Source organism: Thunnus maccoyii, chromosome 3 (genome assembly GCF_910596095.1).
Source record: "Thunnus maccoyii chromosome 3, fThuMac1.1, whole genome shotgun sequence".
In the NCBI taxonomy this organism is placed as follows: domain Eukaryota; kingdom Metazoa; phylum Chordata; class Actinopteri; order Scombriformes; family Scombridae; genus Thunnus; species Thunnus maccoyii.
Genome location: NC_056535.1, coordinates 29,550,284 through 29,576,154, shown reverse-complemented (window position 1 = coordinate 29,576,154; position 25,871 = coordinate 29,550,284). Strand labels below are relative to the sequence as shown.

At 39.3% G+C, this 25,871-nt stretch overlaps 2 protein-coding genes across 8 annotated transcripts in view; one reads left to right on the top strand and one right to left on the bottom strand.

Moving 5' to 3' along the window:
• Positions 1-1,912: 1,912 nt before the first annotated feature.
• Positions 1,913-16,905, bottom strand: ccdc66 (coiled-coil domain containing 66). 6 transcript variants are annotated; one of them, XM_042406261.1, is made up of 21 exons: positions 16,726-16,905; positions 15,801-15,859; positions 15,231-15,253; positions 14,072-14,326; positions 13,681-13,930; positions 13,369-13,519; positions 12,619-12,713; positions 11,583-11,644; positions 10,811-10,903; positions 10,407-10,541; positions 9,967-10,214; positions 9,601-9,685; positions 9,342-9,500; positions 8,973-9,033; positions 8,056-8,136; positions 7,665-7,935; positions 6,470-6,683; positions 6,206-6,258; positions 5,312-5,478; positions 4,644-4,774; positions 1,913-3,509 (listed from the first exon to the last, which is right to left on the bottom strand). In XM_042406261.1, exons 1-21 carry the CDS (start codon positions 16,734-16,736, stop codon positions 3,408-3,410), a joined length of 2,706 nt encoding a protein of 901 aa, XP_042262195.1. In that variant the 5' UTR covers positions 16,737-16,905; the 3' UTR covers positions 1,913-3,407. The 6 variants fall into 6 exon arrangements, with proteins under 6 accessions (XP_042262195.1, XP_042262196.1, XP_042262198.1 ...); XM_042406262.1 differs by having other exon boundaries at positions 4,644-4,771; XM_042406264.1 differs by having other exon boundaries at positions 8,056-8,133.
• A 2,600-nt stretch (positions 16,906-19,505) lies between these two features.
• ip6k1 (inositol hexakisphosphate kinase 1) overlaps positions 19,506-25,871 on the top strand; it is a 33,045-nt gene continuing 26,679 nt past the window's right edge. Inside the window, exon 1 of one of the 2 annotated variants that reach the window (XM_042406267.1) lies at positions 19,506-20,216. The gene's annotated coding sequence lies outside the window, so the exon portion shown is untranslated. The other variant, XM_042406268.1, reaches the window with a different exon arrangement.

Here is a 25,871-nt window from a genome sequence, read left to right as displayed (position 1 = left end):
TATTGACAAATTTAATGTCTTGTGCTCACAAGGTAAAAAGACTAGACTCTTTCTTAGGGGACTCTAAAAATAATTTTTAATCAAAATGTACGTGTCAAATCACCTTTCATCATCTTTGCATACAAAGGGATGCCAAGGTTTTGTGGTGCTTGTATGTGTGCATGATCATAAGGCAAAGATACACTCAAAAAAAAAACAGTTTGTAAAAATAAAAAAAAAACACTGTTAAGGTCATAAGGCACAGAAGGCGGGAAAAGCCTGTCAGATGAGATGCGATCAGTCATGGAGATGCAGAGTAACGCTGCACACTTTTCAGACTCTTTCCTCGAAGGCGTTCATGGCTTTGTGCTCTGTTTACTAAAATGACAGATGTAGTTGTGTGAAGAATGAAAGAGAGAGAAGTTCAAACCCCCGTCTACTGTCACTCCTCCACACACCTGGCTAGAGATGCAACAGTTAGTTGACTAATCAGCTGGTTGGTCGAAAGAATTAGTCGACAACTACTGTGATATTTGAGTAATTGTCATTTTTTAAGTTAGAATGCCAGATATTTGATGTTTCAGGTTCTTATATGTGAGAATTTTATTCTTCTCTTGGTCTTATAATTAATTGAATATTTTGTGGTTTTGGATTGTATGTTGGACAAAATAAGTCATTTGAAGACGTTATCTTGTTACCACTGTTGTCTGTAATTTTATAGACCAAACAATTAATCAATTGAAATAACCTAATCAATTATGAAAATAATCATTGGTTGGAGCCTTAAACTTGGCTAATCACTGTGTAAAGTGGGCGTGGTTGTCTGATTATTGATCTCATTTGAAGCATATTGACCTTAAATTTCAGGTCCTGAAGAATCACTTTTTTTTGAAAGAAGTGAAGAAGATTTTCTTTCAACAGCAGCAGCACGACTCAGCTGGAAGACCAGCAGGGGAAAACCGAGGTTAGTCAACATGTTGAAGCACGTAGGGGAATATTGGGTTGAGAGGATGTGAAGTTTATTTACTTTAGCTGAAGGGAAGCAGGCTTTCATTAGAGACGAACCTCTACTGCAAATATCTGTCTAATGTCTGTTGAATTCCTGCCAAATATATCTGATGATTTTTAGAAAAAAAATCCTCCTTTCCTCTGATCTGTTCCAGTTTGTCGTGTTAATCTGTTGCTGCTGTTTGACTTCAACTCAGAAAGAGTTAAACCTGGAAGTGAACACATCTGATCCAGATCATAACTACCAACTTGGTGAGTACAGAGTTTTATTACTGATAGAAACAAAAGACAAAACTACAGAAATAAAAACTGAGTTGTACTTTATATTTGACTTAATGTGATTTTGTTTGGACTTTTACATTTTTCCTTTTTACTATTTGGTGACATTTTTGTGAATGAAACTTGTGCAGCAAAATGCAGGAAGCCTGATGAATAATCTGAGGGTTTATCAATTATTAATATTAGAATGATTGAAACCATCATGACATTAATGCAGCATTAGAGGAGTTACAATAATCACCAGGTTCTGTCGTGTAAATATTGATCACGTCAAGTCATAATTATGACTATTTGGGGTTTTTTTTAGACTTTTAGTTTTGTTTCTATTTCTTTTAAATATTTTTATGATTTCTGTATTTCAATTTGTTGCTTTATGTGAAGCACTTTGTAACATGGGTTTTGAAAAGTGCTCTATAAATAAAGATTATTATATTATTATTATTATTATTACTATATTGACTTGGAGCTAAATAATACAGAAGCAATAACGACACATCAGCAGAAGATGCTCGTTCAGAGTAATTAAACAAATTAAATGGATGTTAAGTTATATTGTCATTACATCATCCCTCATATAACCAACTGTAATCAAACAACCGTCTTATGTTGTCTGAGCCGAACACAAAACAGTGTTTGAGGGATTAAATCCTGAGATTAGAGCCATTGCTTTAATTAAATATATTAATAATCATTCATCCATGTGTTCATAAGAGCTTAAGAATATGGCTTCACCTGTTAATGTTCAAGAGTCAGAGGTATAGCTGTAAGAAAAAAGGGTCTCAATGCACTTAACATTATTTATTACATTTGCAATAAATAAGAATACACAACACAGAAGCACAAACTGAAACATGGAACTCCTCTGCCAGCAGGAAGCCACAGAAACCCCCCCCCCCCCCCAAAAAAAACCCCCATCTAAAATTCTTGATTTAAAGTCAACTGTACCTCTCTGCAGGACAGATTATTTGGAAAGTGCATTAAAAATAGAATAAAAAACACAACCTGCACATGAAAAGTTGCTCACCCTTATAAATTCAGTCAGTGAGCAGCACAAAACGAGTTTTATTATCACATGTTGAGGAGTGAAAACATGAGCGGTCTCTGGAGGAAGCAGTCGTGGTTTCAAGGTGTTGATGTGAGGTAGAACCGATGGAGCAGATAAAAGAAAAGTAACACCGATGACACGGTCGCTTGTAGTGAAATAGTCAAAGTTAAGAGTCAGTCAGCTGCTCATGTTTGGTTGAAATCACATTTCAGTGGTCAATAATCAAAACCAACAATTTAGAGACACGTCTAGATTTTAAAATCCGGCGTAAAGATGTTTAGACTGAAAGCAAATCATATTTTAGTTATAGTTGCTATGGTGATGTCTATACTGTAGCTAATTATCATAATTCATCCTCATTAACTGCAGGCAGGTTATTAACTACAGTACATATAAACTCCAATGTCAGCTGGATGCAGCTGTTGTCATCTGATAAAATCTGCGGCCGATCATCTCCTGTAGAGGATGAGGGGTGAAAAAAAGACAAAAACAGGTCCAATCAAAGTCCGACCACATGAACTTCCTGTTCCTCCGCTGCTTCACAGACGTGACTGTGAACCAGCTGCGTTTTACTAAGTTGTAGCGTTCTTTAAAATCCTTCCCCACGTGACTTCTCAGATGTTTTGGTGTCATGTTTAGCAACAGTCTGATCTACTAACAACACATCAATACATCAGACTGTTTTATGAACCTTTTTATATGCATCTGAACAGTAGTTTGGTTTTCAAATAAAAAGTTTCAGCTTGAGTCTCCAGCAGCCATGATGACACACATCCGAACCCAGTGTTCATAAATGGGTTAAAGTGGGAAAATGTCTTGCTGAGCTGTGATTGGTGTATTGAGGGGAAGATGTGGTAGTTTAGGATCTGTAATGTTGCAGGTTAACAGAGAGATGTAAGTGGTTGCAAACACACACAGATTTTCTTCAGGCAGAATTCAAACATTAGTGAAAAAGTCTCGTTTATCCCGAAGCTGTAACAGTCTGGTTGTTGATATTCAGGTGACGTTCACAGTGGACAGCTTGCGGTGACCTCCTGTGACCCTCAGACACCACACACACGTGGACCAGCCAGGTGCGAAATGTAGTTTCCAGAGGTCACATCTGGTGCGTTGTCGAGGGTGACCGGCGCTGGTTGTCATGGCGCTTCAGTCGAGGGTTCAGATCCGTCTCCAGCTCCCTCTGCTTCTGTAGTAAACCCTGAACACACACAGTGAGGACCCTTATTGAGCGTGTTCACATGCATATTATTGATTAGCTTTTATCGTCTGCGTCTCTGGAGGAGCTCTGTCAAATCTGAGAAAACTGATGATGTCATAGTGATGTCATCAAGGTTATGAATTGGTCTTGGACAAGAGATTTATAACAGAAATCCTGCGTTTAGAAACTGGAGGTGTGGAGTTTTTAAACAGCCAGTCAGGGTTAAATGAAAATAACCCATCCAGTTGCATTATGGGAAATGTAGGATCCAGTGTTTTTGGAGGTCAACTCATATTAGAGCCTCTGCTGCACAGATTTAACCATTGTTTTATTTTATTTTTTTAATCTTACAAGTCTCCAAACTTTATTAAAGAGTGATACTGAATAATAAACTAGTAAACAGTCACAACAGATTCTAGTCCTCTGATGACATGAAGCTACATGCTGCAGGTGAACAAACAGTAGAGCTCCACCAACACATAAGTAATAATATTTATTATTGATACTAGTTTAATTGTCCAGTCAAGTTTCTGTTTCGTTTTTTCAACCATGACATTTGCTGTTTTTTGATTAGTTTATTTCAAAGCTATAAAATGTGTTTTGAAAGAGTAAAGAGATCCTTATTAAAAAAAAATGCTGTTATACCGTTAAAAGATTTAAGGCTACACCTAACAATTATTCTTATTAAATCATCAATCTGATAATTTTTGATTTATTGCATCAATAAAATGTTGGAAAATAATGAAAGTTGCCCCTCACATGTTCTATAGGTGATGTCATCATGTCTAGTTTAGTCTGATCAATGGTCTAAAATCCAAAGATATTTTGTTTACAATGATATAAAACCATGAAAAAAAAACAGCAAATCCACACGCTGAAGAAACTGGAGCCAGAAATGATTCAGTATGTTTGCTTGATGAATGACTAATGCAATTACTTGATTATTAAATTCGTTAACGACTAAATTTGTAGTAGATCAACTAATCATTTCAGCCTTAATGTGTGTTTATTTTTTTCAAAAATCCAGCGCTAGTCAGACTGTACACAGTTTAGGAGATGAACATGGACTGTGTGTGTGTGTGTGTGTGTGTGTGTGTGTGTGTGTGTGTGTGTGTGTGTGTGTGTGTGTGTTACCTGTCGTAGCTGGGCCAGGCCTCTCAGGATCTCCTGCTGTCGGTGTGTGTGTGAGTTACGAAGCAGCTCCGGGTGGAGGAGGGGGTCTCGATGTGATGGAGCAGGAGGAGACGCTGAGCTCTGAGGAGCTTCTGACCAGGAGAAACAAACATTACAAAGTGTTTCACAATAAGACTCAATAACACTATGATGTTTCTCCATAGTGTCATTTTATTATTGGTTCTGACATCTATCACATGACTGAATCCCTCCTCTGTTGCTCTTCCTGTTCCACCTGTTAAAGGGATTTTTTGGGGAAGTTTTTTTTTATCTGAGCAGAGGCTCAAAGGATCGAAGCTCTGTGGCAGATTTGTTATTCTTGGCTACATGAAGATGAGAATAATATGAGAGTGACAAAAGAAAGACTAACAAACACACAAATCTGTGTAACTCAATCTGAATACAGATCTGATAAACAGTTCACACAACCACTTTAAAAGCTTTAAAACATCTGAAATATCTTGGAATTCAGGACTTGTATGACTGTGTGTCCACTTTTTACCCCACGACACTCGTCCATTTCTACAGCTTTTATTTCCAGAAAAAGTGCTCAAATCTTTTACTTGAATAAAAGTAGTTAAAGTATTATTAGCGCAATGAGTGTGTGTGTGTGTGTGTGTGTGTCAGACCTGTGGGGGAGTGAGGAGGAGGTGTGTCTGCAGGCTCCAGCGGGTCCAGGTTGAAGACTTCGTGGGTTCGGACGTAAGGGATGAACTCAAGGGGAGGAGGAGGAGAGGTGGAGGCCTGCTGGCTCTGCACATTGTGTCTGACAGCAGGGACGGGAGGAGAGCGCCCCCTGGAGGACACGACAAAATAAAAACCACTGACAACAACTGCTGGCTGATGAGATGTTTTATTTCCAGGAGTTTTAAGTGCTTGTCTTTCCCAAAGTTTTAAGATTAGATTTATTTTCAGGATGAATCTGTTCTGTCTGACTCTTTTGAATGTGTCAGGTTTATCAGTTATGCCCCATTCAACACTCAAAAGACTGTTGAAGAGTCAGGATGCCTCCATCAAGAGCCGCATTAGAGCCTGACTGAAGCTGATATTGATATCAGAGTAACAATGTTAAATAGGATGTGAGAGAAAAATCAATGTTCAATTTTTGACATAAAAGCAGAATATGTACAAACATTTTTGATTAGAAACCTTTTAAATTATTCTTTTAAAGAGCAAGTCAAACATACTGTCATGTCATGTCATTTCTGTTCCGACTTTTGAAGCTATTTGACTGATAAGCAGACTCATAAGACTGAAATCAAGGAGCAACAACCAATTAATGTGCTGCTACTCTCCATTTCTAAGGGAAATTCAAAAGAAAATAACAATATAACCTTAACAGGCTATGGGGACTTAACTAAGGGAAAAGATGCTTGGAAAGCTCAGGAAATGAACGACTCCTCCAGTGTCAGCATAAGAAAATAATTTCCTAATCAGAGCTGAGTATGTAAATTACAGGATCATCACTAATCAAGTCTGAAAGCTACAGACTCAGGAGAGGAAAAGACAATCTCCTACTTTACCTTTCAATGTACACGGCTGCAGAGACGCTCTGTCCTCTGGAAACACTCTCCACCTGGAACAGTAAATAATTAACATTAACACACATCCAACCACAGCTGGCAGACACAGAAACAGAAAAAATGACTTCATTGTTTGTCAGGAAGTTATTTTGCAGCAAGGACAAGAGCGTTGTTAAAGATTAGATTAAGACGAGAATAATTAAGACAAAAGCAGCTTTTCAGAATTCAGTATGAAAGTGTGAACAAAGTCAGAAAGCCTCCTACCCTCCTGGCGGGGCTGGTTCTGGTCTGTGTGGGGTTGGAGCAGAGACGAGGCTCCTGGTTCGGAGGAGGAGGAGGAGGAGGGTCGGTCCTGGGCAGACGGGTCCTCTCCTGCAGGGCGAGGAGCTCAGCCTGCCTCTTCAGTCGACTCTCCTGTCTGTTCCTCTGCAGAGCAGCAGGGTAACGCTCCGAGGCCGGAACAAAGCGCCGGCTGGGCCTGGAGGAGCAGAGACCAGGGGATCAGACTAAATACTGGTTTCATGGGTCTGGACTGTGAGACTGTGTGGCCTGAGAGGGTTGAATAAGAACTAGATTTGAACACATTTTTGTAAATTATTTTTTTTATTTATGGTTCTCAAAAAAATTGAAGATTTTTTAAAGAAAGGAACAACAGAAATAAATTAATTAACCCTTTAACACCCACCTCATTATTGGTTCTGGTCTGGCTTAATTAAAAGAATTTGACTATTTTTGATCAGTAGAACCTTGAGACATATTTAGATGTTTCAATGATTTATTAAGCTGTTGGACTGTCAGACTGCTTTAAAGGTCAGGAGACGCCATATTTTTAAGGTTAATACATTTTTTAAATATTTTTACTTGTTTTTAGCCAAAATGAAGAAGCTAATGTGTCGATACACATGGTATATTACATGCGCACATAGTTCTAGTTATAAAAATCTTAGGAGGGCACTATGTAAATCTTATAGTAACTGGTACCTGGTGGAGTTTCTGACCTCTAGTAGGAGCAGTTTTTTTGAATGAGCAGGTTCCCTTTTTGTTTGTCTGCTGATCTTTTCAGATTATTCCTCTGATCTACAAGTGGCTGTAATGCACCAACATATGGAGGGAAGAGGAAGCCAGTAAACATGGATGTTAACAATACAGGATTTAAAAAAAACATTTTAAAAAATCTGCTTTGAACATGTTTTTTGTGAGGAAGGAAATGGATTCAACACATTTGTTAGACCTCGTGGATACAGTCAATGTAAACATGAATTTTGTTTAGAAAACTCCACTTCTTTAAATAACTACTTATTTTTTTCTTTTCTTGGCCATATATTGCTCCTCAGGGAAGCCCAGTAGGTGGAGGTAAACTGCCTGCCAACCGCCAATAAACACAGAAGAACCAGACTTGTGTGACTTCTTGTTATTAAGAGACAGTAACTGTTAAACAGGTCTGACGACGTGTCTCTACCTCTGCGTGTTCCACTCAGGCCTCCTCTTCTCTCTCCTGCTTCTGTCTGTCCTGGCAAACGCGTCATATGGGTCTCCTCCTCTTCCTCCTCCTCCTCCTCCTCCTCCTCCTCCTCCTCCCGCTGGCAGACAGATGTTCTCCTTGCCTGTTCTCACAGCTCGGTTCTTGCTGTTTGGAGGAGCAGCAGACAGAGAAGCAGGCGGCTGGTACTGTGCAGAGACTTCAGGAGTCTGAACTCTGTCTGCTCTGTGCAGGAGAGACGGAGCTGCTTCTACACAGAAACAGAAGGACACATATGACATATTTACATTTTTAAAATGTGTTTACATCATGTGCTCCTCATACACTGGTGTTCTCTGTATGGTAGCAGTAGCAGTAATGGTTCAGTTACCTGTCTGTACAGCAGTGTCTTTTAACGGGAAGACTGGACCGCTGACCTTCTCCTCCAAACGCTCACCCTGTCTGGAAGCTTCTGAACACACACAAACACACAGTTAGAGGAGAGATCATATCAATCATCCTGCTAATATTTATGGTGTTTTAAGGTCTTTTACACACCTGTGAAAAGACTAAAGAAAAAGAAAGATTGTTGCCTGTAATGTCACTTTTAGATCATATGGGATGGTTGGTAGAGAAAGACGCCCACGTTAAGGATTTGTGTGTTCACATCATCAAGATGCTTGTATAATAACTCCGTCAGGGTTGGTCATGTGAAGATTAAAGGATATATATTTTTCTAATTGTAAACAAACCTCATGTACAGAGTCAAACCAACAACGAACTGATCTACTAACAAGTAATGTGTGTGTATCCAAAGCCTGATATATCTTATTCCTCTGTGCCACAGACCGCTGTTGTCGTCCAAAAACTATTAAAAACACATCAATGAGCCACACCGCTGTACTGGGTGACATGTTCCTTCAACACAGAGAATTTTGGCTATGGTAGTTGGTTTAGAAACAGCTCCAAAGACTAAAAACAGTGATTATGTTTTAAGTCTCTGGAGAGTAGTTCAGTGGAGGAATGTGGTTCTGTTTACAGAGCTTCACAACCTCTTGACTTTGTACTACATAGTTAATTTCTCAAAGAGCTTCAGTACAAAATGACTGATTTAAATGTAGTTTATCTTTTGAATTGATGCTAAAATCACAGATCTACTATATAAATGTCTTGGGTGACTGGACCTTTTCAGTTGGTCTCAGTCGGTCATTGAACAAATCCAGACAAGCAAACATAACAGAGTTCATTTAAACAGCTGGTAACGTGTGTGAAGGTCACTAAGCCTGCTTTTTTTTGTAGTTCAAATACCTCTGGACTCCTGAGTCTCCTCTTGTTTTCCATCGTCTTGGTCTTTGTCTGGCTCCTCTGCCTGATGACGCACACACACAGAAGTACTGAGTTAAACATTAATACAACTGCAACTACAGCAAAATTCACGCTTTACCTTTATTGGAAAATGGTTTAGAGAAAATATATTCAATGACGGTGTGCAGTGAGGACATTTCCACTATCAGCTCTCCATTAAAGGCAAAAAATGCCCAAAAACATATCTTTAAACAATAAAAAAGATTTACATTAGAGTAAAGGTTGGGGTCGGCGACTCGGAAATGCATAACGTCAATGAGAGTCTTCACATACATAGAAAGACAAACGTGTCTATGTGTGTCATTCACAGACCTTCTGCTTCTCCCTCAGTGTGTCCAGCTCGTATTGTCTCTGCAGCATCTCCCTCTCCAGCTCCACTCTCCTCTCTTCCTCCTCCTCTTCCTCTCTCCTCCTCGCCTCCTCTCGCTCCCTCTGCCGCCGCCGCTCCTCCACCTGGGCCTCGATTGCTCGCTGGAGGAGGAGGAGGAGGAGGAGGAGGAGGGACAGTAAAATATTTAGAAAGCCAACCAATAAAATCTGTGTGGACTACTCGTCTCCCTCCTCTTCTTACCTGCTGCTCCAGCTGTTTGAGCCTCCTCCTCTCTCTCTCCTCTATCTGGATCGGGTCCAGCAGGGCGGTCATGGTCCTCAGGTAGCTGACAAAACAACATTTACTCTTATACGATGCACATATAGACAAGTGACAAGTTAAAGGAATATCCTGAATAAATGAGCGGAAAACAAATACTTCTATACTGGAAAGCTCACTGGATTTGTCATTAATCTGTATGTAGCTAGAAAAGCTATTACACACTTCTGGGTGGACTGAAGAAAGACGAGGCTATTTTTGTGTGTAGCACCTTTCACCAACAACAGAAATTCATGCAGGTTTTTTGTAGACACATGTCCTTTAAATATATCAATCCTCCCCTCCTACCTGGTTCTGGTCGGGTATCCGCTGGTCATGTCCATGCTGGCTCCCCCTACGCTCTCTGCTCCACAGCTGCTTGTGGCGTCCCAGACCAGGGACAGGCTGGAGGATGGGTCCCACTCCCCTCGCTCGGAGCCACCGTGCGGGGCTGGAGGTGGAGGTGGAGCTGATGGAGCCGACGGAGCCGCAGTCTGGACAGGAAGTCTCCTCTGCAGAGAGTCGAAGTGCGCGGCCCAGAGCTCGTGGTCCTCCGTCTGCAGAGACACCGTGAACGGAAAGACCAGATCATCACGTGTCAATATGAACACGGAATACAGTAGAACATCAACATGAATCATGATAAAAGACTGTAGCTGTCTGGTTTCTACTGTGTCTCTACTCTACCTGTCAGGTTTCTACTGTGTCTCTACTCTACCTGTCTGGTTTCTACTGTGTCTCTATTGTACCTGGCTCTGCAGGACTTTCTCTCGTCTCCTGCGTTCAGTCGCCTCGTCTCTCTGTTGGTTCAGCTCCTCCAGCCAGCGTCTCCTCTGCTCCTCTCTCCTCTCCACACTCAGCACCTCCTCCACTGGAGTGACCTCCTTCACACAAACACAACACAGATCAGAGTTTTGGATAAAATTTAAAAAAAAAAACAAATCTTTGTTTTTGTCATATTTTTGTTTTTTGTTGAGACAGTCAGACGTGTTCATTAAACACTTGTGTGACACCTGTGATTCACTTTGACTGAAGCATGAGAGCAAAATTCTCTTATTCCTAAATTCTTTGGATGAAGACCAGGAGGAGGAGGAGGAGGAGGAGGAAAGGCTGCTCAGTCTGACAACAACTTTTATTAACAGGTTAGATTTACCCCGAGTCTGAGACTGGATCTGATGGCAGCAGGCTGCTCTCTGTGGCTCAACGAGCTCCGAACTGATAACACACTTTCTGTGTCCTCCTCAGCCTGAAACAAACACACACACACACACACACACACACACACACACACACACACACACACACACACACACACACACACAAAGATTATGAAATACTTTAGAACAGGGAATAGGTTTCCAAGCTGTGTCAACGTTGGATCCAATCTGATCTCATGTCAGTCTGGTCTTCTCGGGTTGCCAGGGGTTACAGGTTTGATGTTGTACAACATCATGTGTGTCGCTGTTTCGGTTTCCAACCTTTAGTTCAAATGACAACCTGATATTTCACTGAATATATCAGCGACATGTTTTGTTGTTGAATCTCCAGAAACCACATAGAAAGGACTGTCAGTGGTAAAAACAGATTATGACAAAGATAGAAAAGGTTTTTGTTTTAACGTTACTTGTTACATAAATAAACAAATTTGCATACACTGATCAATACTAATCAATTCTAACCAGTTCTCAACCACATTCAGGGGAACGCACCTGCTAAAAATTCTAAAATGTCTTCTTTTTTGTGACATTTTTTGCTAAATTTGGATCAACAGCTCAATGAAAATGACACGATTACCTCTACGCTTCAGTATGAGGAACAGTTTGTTATAAGAGCTGTTCTGTTGTTGTGTGTAAATAAAGCTGCTGTCAGTTAAATGTTCTTGTTCCCACAGTGATTAATAACAAAACATGAAACACATGACATACCTGCAGTCTGCCAGGTGCTGAACACTGCTGCTGCTGCTGCTGTTTCAGTGCCACCTGCTCATCTAACACACACACACACACACACAGATTTCATTTGTCAGAATCGCTTTAATAAACTGCTGCACCCAACAGTTATTTTTTTAGTCTCAATTGTATCTTTTTTGATTAGTTAATTATTTAGGGTATGAATGTCACAAATTATAGCAGTGAGTCCATCTATATCTGGCTGCTCAACCTCCCACACTAGTTCTGACTGACTGGGAATATTTATGTGGGACACATTTAGAACAAGGTTGGAGTTTGAAACGCCTTCATGATCTGTTAAGCATGTTTTGGCGACGGCCTGTCTTGAGATTATTCAAGACAGAAAATTAAAAGCCATTAATCAAATGCAATAGTTTGTAGGCTCTAAACTTTGCTGTATTTAAAGCAAGATCAAATGATTTTTTCTGGCCACTCTGGCATATTATCACCTTGTAAAGTATAAAGCGAACATGTTAGCAAACAGTTGCATATTTTCACATCCAGCAGCTACTAGATGTTCTACTTTCTTCACCAGCTGGTCGCTAACTTTGTCTGTCTGTCATTTGGTGCTGGGCAGGAAGTGTTCAATGGGTTTATCAGAGCTGGTTTGCAGAAAACAAAGAGACTGAATCATAAATGTGCTGTAAAAACAAAACTATGAGTGAAAAGAGCCTAAAAAGCTCCGTAGAGCTGCAGAGTTGGTGAGAACTCTCTGTGGGTTCAGACCTACAGGCGTCACCTTTCACATTACATGTAGGCTTTTTAATTCCTTGTTGATATCAAAAACATGTCTGTCTGCTGTTTGGTGCAGGACGGTGGGCTTATCAGAGCTTGTTTCCTGCTGAAAACACTGAACCAAAACAATAAATGTGCTATAAAACCAAAACTATGCCTGAAATGAGTCTAAAAAGCTCCGAAGAGCAGCAGCGTCAGGGAGACGTCTCTGGGGTTTGTTGCTATAATTAATATGAATATGAATTACTGGAGCATTAAAATGTTTGTGTGTGTTTACTTAGTTCTCTCCTCCACTGAGCCTTCTTGGCGTCCATGGCAGCTCTGCTCTCTGACTGTCGCTCCTCCAGCCAGCTGAACAGACACCCAGACGACCTGAACAACAGTAGTAACAGTCTGCTTTTAACCAACGCTTCTGAAGTACAGAACACAAAAAACTCATTTGCACACTATAGGAGCATAATGGACTAATACTGCTGACATGTCTTAAACAATAGAACCAAATGAGTAAACTGAGCAACTAAATTTCATGTAATTTTAGTTGACTTGAGAGAAAACAAAGCTTATTTTGCTTCCTGTACAATTCCAATAGAGGACAGAGCCAGAGCAGCAGTAGACAGGACATCTACTATATCATGCTGAACAACACTAAACATCTTGTTGTGTTTTATTAATACTGTGAGGAAGTGGAATATAGCTCTGGTCCTATTTTGTCTGTGACCTCTGACCCTTCCTTCTGTTTGACTGTATTAAAGGTCATCTATAGAGAGAAGTTTTACTGTTCATATTAGGGATTTCTGGCACAACGTCACTGCTTCCAAGGTGCATGGAGAGTGGAAAAAAGTCTGAAGAGGTCAAAACACCAACACTCATAAGCCTAAAACACACTGATCTCACAATAAAGTTGTTCTTCAAACTTCAAGTGTGGAGTTTTGACCTTTTCATAAATGTTTTGTTTATCCAGAGGAACTCTGTTTTGTCAGCAGGACAAACATCTTGTGAAAATGCCCGTTGAGGATGAGCTCCTCACCTGTTATCTTTATCCTGTGAGGCTCCAGTTGTATCAGTTACTCCTCCCTTCTTAATTTCTTCCCCTCCTCCTCCTCCTCCATCTTCCTCCTTCATCTCTCCTCCTCCTCTATCATTCGCTGAAGAGCCAGATTTTGAGTCCGTTTCATTTCCTAAGAGAGAAAAAGACATGAAGTTTGGAAAGTCTGGTGTCCGATATGAATGGGCACCTTATCAATATAATTTTGTGGATTTTAGCCACTGTTGTCTGAATTTATAATGTCCAGTAGTTCCCTCTGTGCTGCAGTCTTTTTCAATACTACCTTCCACTCACTCTCAGTACCGTTGGTCCTGTGGTCCTCTGGTGGGTGTTGGCCATTGCTGGAGGTCTGGACGGTGTTGAGGATGTGCTGCAGCTGCTCACTGGTCAGACACACCACATTATCCTTCAGTCCTGTATCCCCAGTGGGCAGCGTGTCCTTTAGTCCCGCCTTTCCACCACCTCGATTCTGAAGCGCTCCTTTTTTCCCATTGGCTCTCCGGGATCCAACGGTGGAGCTCTGTTGGTGTCTGTCTGACTTCACCTTCAGCGCGCACACACACACACACACACACACACACACACACACACACACACACACACACACACACACACACACACAGCAGATGAATGTGCTGTCAAAAGAAGAGTCAAGATTAAAAAACAAAGACCGCATGAGATTTACCTTGGGTTCAGCTTTAGCACCGCCTCCTGCTGTGTGATGCTCTCGTGTTTTGGATGTTGACAGAGTGGTGCTTTTTCCCCCGTCAGCAGTGGTGCTGGAGGTGAAGGAGGATGCTGCTCCTCCTGCCTTGACCCTGCGGTCTCTGTGCCTCCCTGCCTGCTGCTGCCTGGCTGGACGCTCCACCTGCATCTCCTCAACACAGGACGGCTGCCTGGAGCTCAGGATGTTAGCCGCTCTGGGCCTGAAGGACAGCTGCTGTGTATGTTAAATTAAATTATGTCAGACAAAACCATAAGAGGTAACACCCAGATTGTTTGAGTTTTCCTATCAGCATTTTTGCCAATTAGAAACATAAACCTGTGCTGTTTACTACAATCTGTGGACACCACGGTCCACTTACTTTTGGTCTGGTTCTGGGTTTTCCCGATTTGGTTTTGGCCGCTTATTTCCAATGAAGGGAAATCTTAATGCTATAGCATACGATGATATTTTAGACAATAGTGTCCTGGTGTCCAATTACTAATTGAAATGGTTTTCCCAGTTTGGTGTGGAAGAGCTCGACCCCATCCAACACCTTTGGGATGAACTGGAACGCAGACTGTGGGCCAGACCTTATCATCTAACATCAGTGTTGGACCTCACTAATGTTCTTGTGGCTGAATGGGAACAAACCCCTGCAGCCAGGTCCCAACATCTGGTAGAAAGCCTTCCCAGAATAGTGGAGACTGTTACAGCAGTAAATTAATGTCCATGGTTTTCGAAAGATAACTATCATATATAGCATGAATGTTCAGGTGTCCACATACTTTTGGACATATAGTGCATGTCTAGCTCATTGTCACATTGCAACACATTGTGTGTCTGTTCCATTTTAAGCTTCACTGATTTCCTGGAAGCCAGAATTAGTTTCAAAATGTTTCAATAAAAGCAGCTAAGAGACAAAAATATGAAATATATTATTTTAATGTGCACAATTACTGAGCTGTTTCCTAACATTTCTATTGAGACACTAATTTACAGTGAGGAAGTCTGTGAATTTAAGAAATTTAACCGATATGTGGTGGCACAGAACGTTTCTGCAGAGCAGGTCATATATTCCTATTTAGTCTTTAATGTGTAGAAATGCAGAATTGTAATGGCCAGGCTGTAAGATTCTTACCTTTACTGGATTCTTCTCAACACCTGCAGTGGTAGAAAGACATAACAGTGAACAGCCATTAATATTACACCTCCACATGCACACAGTTCATATTCCCTGATATCATTGTTGGAGTGAAATAAAGTGATGCAGAAAACTGGTTTAGTCTCACAACTCAGGTGTAGAAAATCTATAACAAATTATTTACCTGACCTGTGTGGATGTAAGGGTTGTGTGTTATCAAAATGAACTGAAAACTATCAGTAATCAACTAAAAAAATAAAACACAAACTATCCTTGTTAAAGAAAAGCTGTTTAAAATAACAGTATGTGCAATATGTACATGTAATGAGCATGACAATGTTTTTGCAAACATCAAAAATATATAATTTGAAGATTGAGTGTCACTGCATGGAAATTACAAAATACAAAACAGCACACTAATGTCAAAATTTATTATCAAAATTACTAATTGATAATCAACAGTCGTTGAAATATAGTATTTTAATTGACAGGACCTGATGTGAAGAGCAGATAAGTGAGTGAAGTTTCCCTGGACTACTAAAGATATAAAAAGCTGAGGCCTCTCACCATGACTGAGTACAATCAACTTGGGTTTTCCATTTTCAAGTTCAAACAGCAAGCCATCTCTGTTCACAAAGACACAACATATCTGAGTGAAAAACAGATACATGATAACAAAAAAGTAGAAAGCAGACTGAACATGTTATTGTATTCTGTATTGTGTAGTACAAGAACTTTAAATGTCTCTAAATGTCTCCAATTGTCTTATTGTGTTTTATTTTGTTGATGTTTTTCCTGTAAAAATACTTTTTGTGGGACAAAAATGAACTAAACTGAACAGGCTGCTCAGTGGAAAAGTCCAAACATGGGATCAGAATCACAGAAACAGCATCGAGTTAGTACTGGATTTGGTGGTCAGAGGTGGTGGAGGTCTCAATTATCCAAATGCTGATTGCTTGACAATAGAGTTTGTCATGATGACATTGATGCAGAGACACAACAGTACATATTGTATCAAGTTGCCAGGTAATTGCAATACATGGTGTCACAGGTGCAGATGCAGCACAACAAAACTCAAACACTATGTAACCACAGACAATATTAAACAATGTTACAGATTTACATGAACTACTTTGATTTTTCTTTCATGCCTCCCCTGTTTCATATAATTTGGCTCTGGTATGTGAAAATGATGCTTTAATGAAATCAACAGGAACTCTTTTCACGCCTGCAACTCATTAGTGTTTATTTACAACGAAAAGCAAGAATGTGGGCTAAAGGCAACACGTTGTTGTTGTTATTATCTGCACTGTGCGTGTATGGACAGTCATGTTGCGTGTTTTGCGAAAAGCGTTTACTGTTTGTTCACGTAGATAACGCTGTACAATAATGTAAAGTATAATAATCCCCCTGCATCTCACTGCGACACATACCGTCAACGTGTTAGCCTAGCTAGCTAAGCTTATTGTTTATCTGAAAAAAACAGACTCACCCGAGATTCATGCCGACAGAGTGTTTACCGAGACGGCGGCTTGTTTACCGGCAACCTTATAAAAACAGAAACGGACGGTTAATAAATGATTTATAATTGGAGGAAAGCGCTTTTGTCCAGCCCTGGCTGACCGCACTGCCTGGCAGGCTGCAAGGTCCGGTTGTTAAATTGTGTATGTTGGTTGCTGTCAACGACCAAGAACGGCTTCACTGATTGGTTAATTTTTTCTTCGCCGCAAAATGAACAGCCAATCAGACGTATTTATTCGAACGTTTACGTTAGCCGATGATGCATTTAGTGTAACTGGGAATTTATTTAAAAATGGTGAGCCTGGGAACCAAAATATAACGATTACTTGTTACAGCTTAATACTACTGCTACTGACGGTTACTTACTAAACAATCAGCGCTGCTAATATTCTGTAAAAAATGGCCAGCTGCTAAAACCTATGACTTATGACCTAAAAACTATGCATTTGGCATTTTCATGTGGACAAGGTAACGCTCTATGGCGTCTAAGCTTTTCAAAAGGCCATTAAAGGCAACCGTTTGTACGAGAAAATACTATAGATAGACAGTTTATGGAAACAGGGTTGGTGCAACATGGGCACAAGTTTTAAAGATCGATCATTTTGGAAACTGCAAAACAATAGAAATGCACAAATGCTAAATTTGTACTTTCTGTTGCAAAAATGTGTTTACCACTTTTTCCATGTAGCTGTTTCCATCACAGGTATACACAATATAAGTAACATATTTTTATATTTTTATCAGAAGTATTTATCACCCATGCTGTGTTGCTGTGCGTGTGACAATAAAACCTCTTGAATATCTTGAATCTTGAGGTATAATTAAAGGTCCATATTGGGTCAGGAGTGAAAGCACTGAAGAACACACTCTTCCTTAATTTATGGTCACATAAGACAAATAGTTGTTGCCAAGATACAGATGGTGGCCATATCTGTCCATTGGCTCATTTTACCCTGCTCTCCCCTAAAAGTTAGGTGTTGAAAAAGTCAAGACATCAACTGCTATTACTGGAGCGAAAGAATATCCCCACATTCACTGCATGTCAGTTGGTTCTGATTAACTGCAATTAGAGAATTTGCACCAATAAAGTACAATATCAGCTAAAGTGGGTTCAGTGTTAATACTAATTTTGTGATCATGTATTGTAGTGGGAGCCTGTGTCAAATGTAATTTGAAGAGTTTTATTATTTTAGGTTATATTGTGATGATGCATATTACCAATAAAGTTACCTAAATTACTTCAAACTAACACAGATTATGTTTTATTCCTGCACAGAACTCCTGGTTAACTGGATTTAATGGGAACATGGAGGCAACAGAAGATATTTAGGGGATCAGTTGGTGCCCAATAACAGATTCCACTGACAGGTTAATATGGCAGTGAGTAATTGCTATTTACTAACGAACTTATTATTCAAAAAAAAAAAATTATTAATAGTGAGTATCAGGCAGGTTTGTAAGTATGTAATGAATTGTAATAAATGAATACAACCCATAGTTTTAATGTATGCTAACTTGAAATGATGCACTATGCAGCAGTAATGTAACACTGTGTGGAAGGAAGTATTCCATGATAAATACTTTAATTACTTTTACTTTAATTTTACTTATTAATGAAATTAAGGTGTCATTGTCCTCTAACGATTGATTGTCTTGCCTCACTGGTAAGTTGCTTTGAATAAAAGTGTCTGCCAAATGACAAAATGTAAATGTAAATTATATTATACCATATTTATATTTCATTTTATATATATGATATCACAATATTCCATTTGTTATTATATATATCATATATTACTATAATTTTTGTTTATTATATGTTGCTATATAGTATCATGTTGTATGTGTATTTTTATATGACACTGATACAAATATTTTAATATATCTGTATATATATTGTATTTATTATTCATACTTATACCTACTATATGCATACTTGTATTTATATTATGTTTAGTACAAACACTACTGTATATACATTAAAATTTCAGATTATTCAACTAATTATTTTGCACATATATACAGTATTTACACTACAATATTTTCACAATTAATGTATGTTGTCTAAGATATTGTAAGGCAATTAACTATATACATTGTAGCCTAAATAATTTTTTCTTTAATCTGTTTATCACCTCTTTAAATGTTGGACTTTTTCCTTAAATTGAGTTTGGTGTTGGTACTTTATTTGGGCAGTTCTTCCACCTCTGATGTGGATATGAAAATGATATATACGTGCAGTATAATATATTGAATTAAGGATATTGTTCAGAATCAGAATCTGTTTTATTAACCAAGTATACAAAGAATGTGTCTTGGTGTTTGCTCCCACAAACGCAACATAGAAGAATAAAGAATAAAAATAGAACAAAAGTAAGGTAATGATAAATAAAATTTAAAAATTTAAATTTAAATCAAAATTTAAAATCTATTTACAAAATAGAATTATAATAGTTGTTCAATTGGATATAAAACTCAAATGAAATATTAACTGTGCAAAAGAAACAGTGCTCTCCTGTGCTATGGAGAAATAAATTAAGTGATTGAAATATATGAAAGTGACAGGTGCTAAATTAAATAAGATAAGACTTTACTGATACCCTGAGGGGAAATTCAAACGTTACAGCAGTGCAGGAAACAGTCTAGCCAGGCAGGAAACAGATAAGAACTAAGAAGAGTAATAAATAAAACAAAATAAGAAGTTAAGTCATGACATTCAGTCTATATACATTATAAACATTACAACACAGGCTATTTACATGACCTGACTTGTGCAAAACATATGCAGAAGTAGCCAAATGGTTCTAAAATGTGACATGTGCAATAAATAATTAAATTATACAACAGTGGTTGAATGCCATGTACAATGTTAAGCCCAGTTGGATGTAATATATGAAAGTAGTTAGTACAGTGGATTAAAATAGGGATATGAAATGTAAAGTCCAGTTTGATAACAGCTGTTGTACAACAGGACTCAAGTAATATATTTCTGACCTTAACTCTTACCTTCAACTGTCCCTTTCCCTAAATATTACAGGGCTCCACTGATGAGTGTGAGCAACACAATCCCCCAGCGCCAGGGGGAGGAGGAGGAGGAGACAGATGAAGATATCCCCGGTTGAAGGCTGTAGGCTGACGGTTGAAGGCTGAAGGCTGTAGGTTTTAGGCACAGACTGTATATAAATAATAATCTTTATATACAGTTAATGGTTTTAGGTTGTAGATTGAAGGCTGTAGGTGGCGCCAGAGCCTCGCTGTCATGCAAATGAACTGAACTGTAAAAGAAGCCAAACAGGCTGCGTTAGCTTCACTGTAATGACGTTAGCCTTCTGGATGTTGTTTTTCCACCGTTAATGAGTTTGTAGTACCGGGGACTGACATCCATGTACATCTCCGGTCTCTGAAGCACATCCACCGTGACTTCCGCGAAGTCAGTCCAGTGTCCACCCGGTGCTCCTGAAGGTATGTTGTTATTGTGACAGCTCGGTGCCGCTAACCGGAGAGACTGCGTAACGTCAAACCGTGATGTTAGCTGGTTAGCTAGCGTTAGCATGAGAGGCTACTTAAACGGCAGTTGGTGTCGAGCTAACGTCAGTGTTTTCCGCCGGTGTCCCGGGACACAGCAGCAGTTAAAGAAGAGGGAGAGTTTTAAAGAGAGAGGACGTGAAACGGTGTGAAGTATAACTTTCATTCCAAGCTGATTTTAAAATGAGTGTAGCTGACATAGCTAGCTAGCGTGTTGTCAGGCTAAGGTCAAGAAGCTGGCCAGTCTGACAGCTAAAGCTAACTAATATGCTACCCCAGAGTCTATAAACGTGTTGTGTGGCAGCTGGACATTTATTAGCAGCACTGGTTAAGCTTGTGTTCAAGTTAACGTCGGATACAGGGAAGGTATCGTTTGCAAGATTAAGAGGCGAGTCTTTAAAAGTTTCAGTAGCTTGAAGCTAGCTCCGTGTAAATACAATTAAGGTGTTATTGGAGGCGGTTGTCGGCTGGATTCAGACGGACTGCCTTGTTTATTAGTGCGATATACCGGTGCATGACAGGTTAGCACCGGTGAATAGATGGTTATTAGTGCATGACATGTTGACAGAGGAGGTTTGGTTGATTTGACTCGGTTAATGCGTTTAATTAGGTAGCTATAGCTGCATTGGGTGGGATTTTATTTATTTAATTATTTTTTTTAAACAGAAATATACATATAGTAAAGGAACAAACTTATTACATATCAAAATATACATAGGAAAAACGTGTGTGTGTGTGTGGGGGGGGGGGGGGGGGGGGGGGGGGTAAATACAAAAATTAAACATAATACAGGGGGTTCGTGACCATTAAATTGGATCATTAAGCTAAAGAGTAGTGGGATTGCATGAAGACAGAAATACACCAGTAACAGTGTGTTAGTGCTGAAATGAACGATCAGGTAATCCATAGTCATAGCTGTATTGGGTGTGATGATGACCATGCTGCTAGTCGTGTCTACTTCTTGTCACACAGCTGATGCAGGATTGCCTTTATAATGGTATTTTACACATGTTCACAATAGCATTAGTTGCAAATAAGCAGGCTGGCTGTAATGCAGAAGCTGCTGTTATATTTCCATAACTGTAGGTGGGAGCGAGTGGTGGCCGGGGCTGTGATGGTTGGTGCTCTTGCCTCTCTCTATTGAAATGTCAAGTCAAGTCAGTTTTATTTGTATAGCTCAATATCACAAATCAAACATTTGCTGCAGGGTGCTTTACAATCTGTCCAGCAATACAACATCCTCTCTCCTTAGACCATCAATTCGAATAAGGAAAAGCTCCCTAAAATAAAAAAGCTTCAACTCGGAAAAAATGGAAGAAACCTCAGGAAGAACAACAGAGGAGGGATCAGACATGTAATAGATGTGAGTACAGAATAGAACAAGAAATAAAAATGACAGAAATACAGCATGGAAAAACAGGTTGACAAAAGTATTATGGTGCTAAATATCCTGCTGAAAAAAGCCCAGATTCCCTCTGTAATCCACAGCAGTCAGCAGGGTTGAATTGTGATTGATGATGACTGTATAACAGCTGTTTAACAGTGTATAACAGCAATGTCAACATTTGAATGGAGAGAAAGTTACTTCCTCCCTGTCTGTCTGGGTTCTCTCACTGTCAGTGGATGTCAAGAGCATGTCCAGTTTTCCATACTCATAAATTCAAATCGTCACAGTTGCAGAAATACATAAACATGGTTGTAGAAATTAATTTATCAGAATAACTTTTAATTTGGTGATATGTAAATGTTCACGTGATAACATTTGATAAACTGAAAATCACCAATTCTCTGTAGCAAATGTATACTGAATATATTTTAAAATAATTGTGGAGCTTTATTATGCCTTCAGTAGTCCCTGGCAGTAGGCGATGAGGGGAAGTGAGGGGAGGCAGAAGGGGATGTCCCTGTAGCAAATATTTTAACAGTAAGTCTGGTTTAAGGCTTTGGTTTAGTAATGATATACGGTATATGGAACTAATTTTGCAGATCCAGGTTTCTGTGAATGTTGATGGACTAAAACAAGACACAGGTCTGGTTTGAATGTGTCAAATGAGTGTTTAACTTGAGTTCATCATCATTTGTCAAAGTAAACACCTCTGGCCACGTAAACACCTCTGGTGTTTGTGTGTGAAAATGTTGCCAAGCCTAGTTTCTGCTTAATCAAAAACTTGTCCAACAGGCAAGGTGAAGTTTTTTTAGTTTTTTTTTTTAGGGAGTTTTTCCCTTATTCTAATCGAGGGTCTAAGGACAGAGGATGTTTTATTGCTGTACAGATTGTAAAGCCACCTGAAGCAAATTTGTGATATTGGGCTATACAAATAAAAGTTAACTTGACTTGATATGAGACATAAGTTATGTGAATTTAACAGTGTGACACCAGGTGCTTTTTTCTTTACACCATCACACCCACCAGATGTGCATATGCAACACTCTTTTGAAACCTGTGCACATTTAAGTTATGCTGTTCTTGAATATTTACAAAGATTCACTATTACAATTTAATACTGATAAAATGTATTTAAGTGTTTTGGTCACATCTGACTGACACCTGATCAAATTTTATGCAGTCAGTGTTGGTGCTGATACTAACCAGTATATTAGACTGGTGTGAAAACTGTTAGTAGACATTCTAAGGTAAAATTAATTGTCCTTGTATCTCCATTGTAGGGCTTCATCTAATGCTTATTTTCATAATTGATTAATCTGTCAGTTATTTTCTCAATTAATGGATTGATTATTTGATCATAAAATGTCCAAAAACGGTGAAAAATGTTGATCACAGTTTCCCAAAGCCCATAGTGACAGCCTCAACAGTTTTCTTTTGTATTTTGTTTACAATCATAGAAGACTAAATAAACCAGGAAACATTCACATTTGAGAAAATTTGGAATCAGAGAATTTGGCTTTTAATTTTGGCAATTAATTTTCTGTGGATCAACTAATCGTTGCAGCTCTACTCCATTGTTGACTTACCACAACCAGTCCTATCCCTTTATCATTTCAACAAAATGGAAATAATAAAATTTCCTTCACCAAACTCTTCAACTTTTTCTCCTGCACTACTGCTTTGTTTTGAGGAATGTAAACAAACATCAGCTGGTCTTGACGTCTGTTGCTCAAAGATCAGTGTGTTCTGTTGCCAAACTATAAATAAAAAAATGATGTGTGACAACCGTCTGTCGGATCGCTCAAGTATAATTTAGTCTTGAGTCTATAATTTGATAATTTAGCCTTTTCCCGGCAACCAACAAACATCTGGCAAGCTCGTAACATCAAGTACTGCATTCAGTCTGAAACAAGGACACAGGAAAATCCAACATGTGATGTGAATGGGTCAATGCAGACTATTTAACCCTAGAACAGTCCCATGAAGAAGGACTTGTAGGTTAGCTGACTAACTTTGGACTTGATTCTGTCTCTTTGGTCCCACAAATATGGTAGAGCCCACAGGTTTCATTGTAAAGGATTGTAATACAACTAGTGCTTTATGCTGGTTGTAAAACATGGGTCTCACAAATAGTTGCTTGTTACCTGTACAGTGTTTCCCCTTGGATTTTTTTCAGGGGGTGTGGTAGACCCCCACAAAACTACTGTGATGTCACAGGGCAGCATTTTCACATAGTTTTGGACTATTATCATTACAACATTTATTAAAACAACGACACATGTTGTACTTTGTCACCCTGCACTCAGACATTAACAAGTAGAAAAGTGAAACAAATAAGCTCACTGATGAAGTAAGTGCTATGTCCTGTCCTGAAGTTATCCTTGACATTTTTGTAGTGAAAGGATTTGAACAGCGATTTTCTCATCCTCCCATAGTCAGGGTGTAGCCACTAACCAGCCTTAGGGACGAGTATGTTTTTTTTTTTTTTACAGCAAAGTCACTACATAAACTCAATAATATCTCACTGGGAAGAAATCTAAAATGTCGATAAAATGAATAATTTTTCTGACATCAAAATACTGAGTGAAGTTAAAGACTGAAGAACACAGACATCAGTCAGTATCAGTCCTTCCTCTTGTCCTCTGTCCTCCTCCCTCTGCTGCTGATGTGATTCACTGCTGCAGGTACCGCTGGTAAAGGGAGGAGGGGCTGCCGTATAGCGACAGCTTTGGTTTTAGCTTGTTTATTACAATTAGCTGTTAGGCTAACCAGCCTGCTGTGGTTGTCTAAAACATACCTGAAGACTGCGGACAGAGCAGATGAAAATATGGCTTTTCCACATGTTTATGCTTGTTAAACAGGTGGTTTGATAAAATTACGCCTATTGGCTTTTTACTTGTGAAGCTTTTATCGCGCTTGCAGTAACAAGCGTTGTCGTCAACTCGAGTAACATGTTATCTTCACTTCACTTGGTTCACTGTGTCCACCGCTGTCTGTCTCTCCTCTGCTCCGCTCTGTGTGTGTGTGTGTGTTTGTGTGTGTGTTGGAGCTGAGCCCCGCCCTCGGTCAAACACCAACACAGAGAGCAGACGACAGAGAGGTTCGTGTGACCTTAAGTTACACCAAAACGCGGTAGAGACTCTCATTGTAGTCTTGTCTGTTCATTTGGCTAAGTTGCTGTGAAAAACATTGTTGTCATGGACATGCGCAATAAGGCGGTTGTTTGTATTGTGTATTTCTGTACACTGAGTTGAATTGAAACGAGCGCCCATAAATTAGATAATCAACAAACAAACGTAGCCTATTTTGTTTCTTTGAGGAGGGGTGGAGGGGTCCTGTTGGCAGGCTAGGCCACCCCTCCAAGGCAATGGCAGGGGAAATGCTGCTGTAGCAGTAATTAACAAAATTTACTGTTGCATATAAAATGAGGTGAAATTGTTGAATACCATTTCTCAGTGTTGTACTCATATTTCATCAGTGCAGCCCTGAGGAACATGAGGTGACTTGATGAATAGACAATCTTTATAGAAGAAATCAGATGACAGTATCACGTAAATAAAAAGTATTCCCACCGTGCAGGAATGATAGGCAGTAATCAGCCTTTTAATTTAAGAAAGGGAGATTATCTGCATGTTGAAAATTAGCCTCTAATAATTTATTAACACTCATCACTCACACAGACCTTTCTGCAGTATCTCTATATCAGCAGGAGTTATTCTGCTTCTTCAAGTAATACATTTCCTTCCACATCTACTCCTACTGTTTGTAGAGCTGCCCCTAAATAGTCGATGAGAAGAGTCGTAGTCAACCAAGTTTTCATTGGTCGGTTAGTCGCAGGATAAAATAAAGAGTGCAAGGATCATCCCATCACTCAGAATTTCATTCAAAAATGTGCTACTTTATAGTTGCTTCGCCCAACAAAACATTTCAGCCACACGACTTAGCTTAGATTTAGCTTAAATTAACATTTGATCTTTATATTGTATGAATGCTGAACTGAGCAGAGGATGAAGTAGAATCAGAAAACACAAGTGATACTTTACAAGTTAATGTCGTTTTACTGATTAATTAGGAACAAATATTAGCTGTATTTTGAGTAGGGTCTGGTGTTACTGTTTACAAAGGACTGACGGTGAAACAAGTCTGTCTGCGGTACTTTTGATGTCCTGGGCCCTCCGTGTGCTGGAGTACTGGATGCCGTGTCC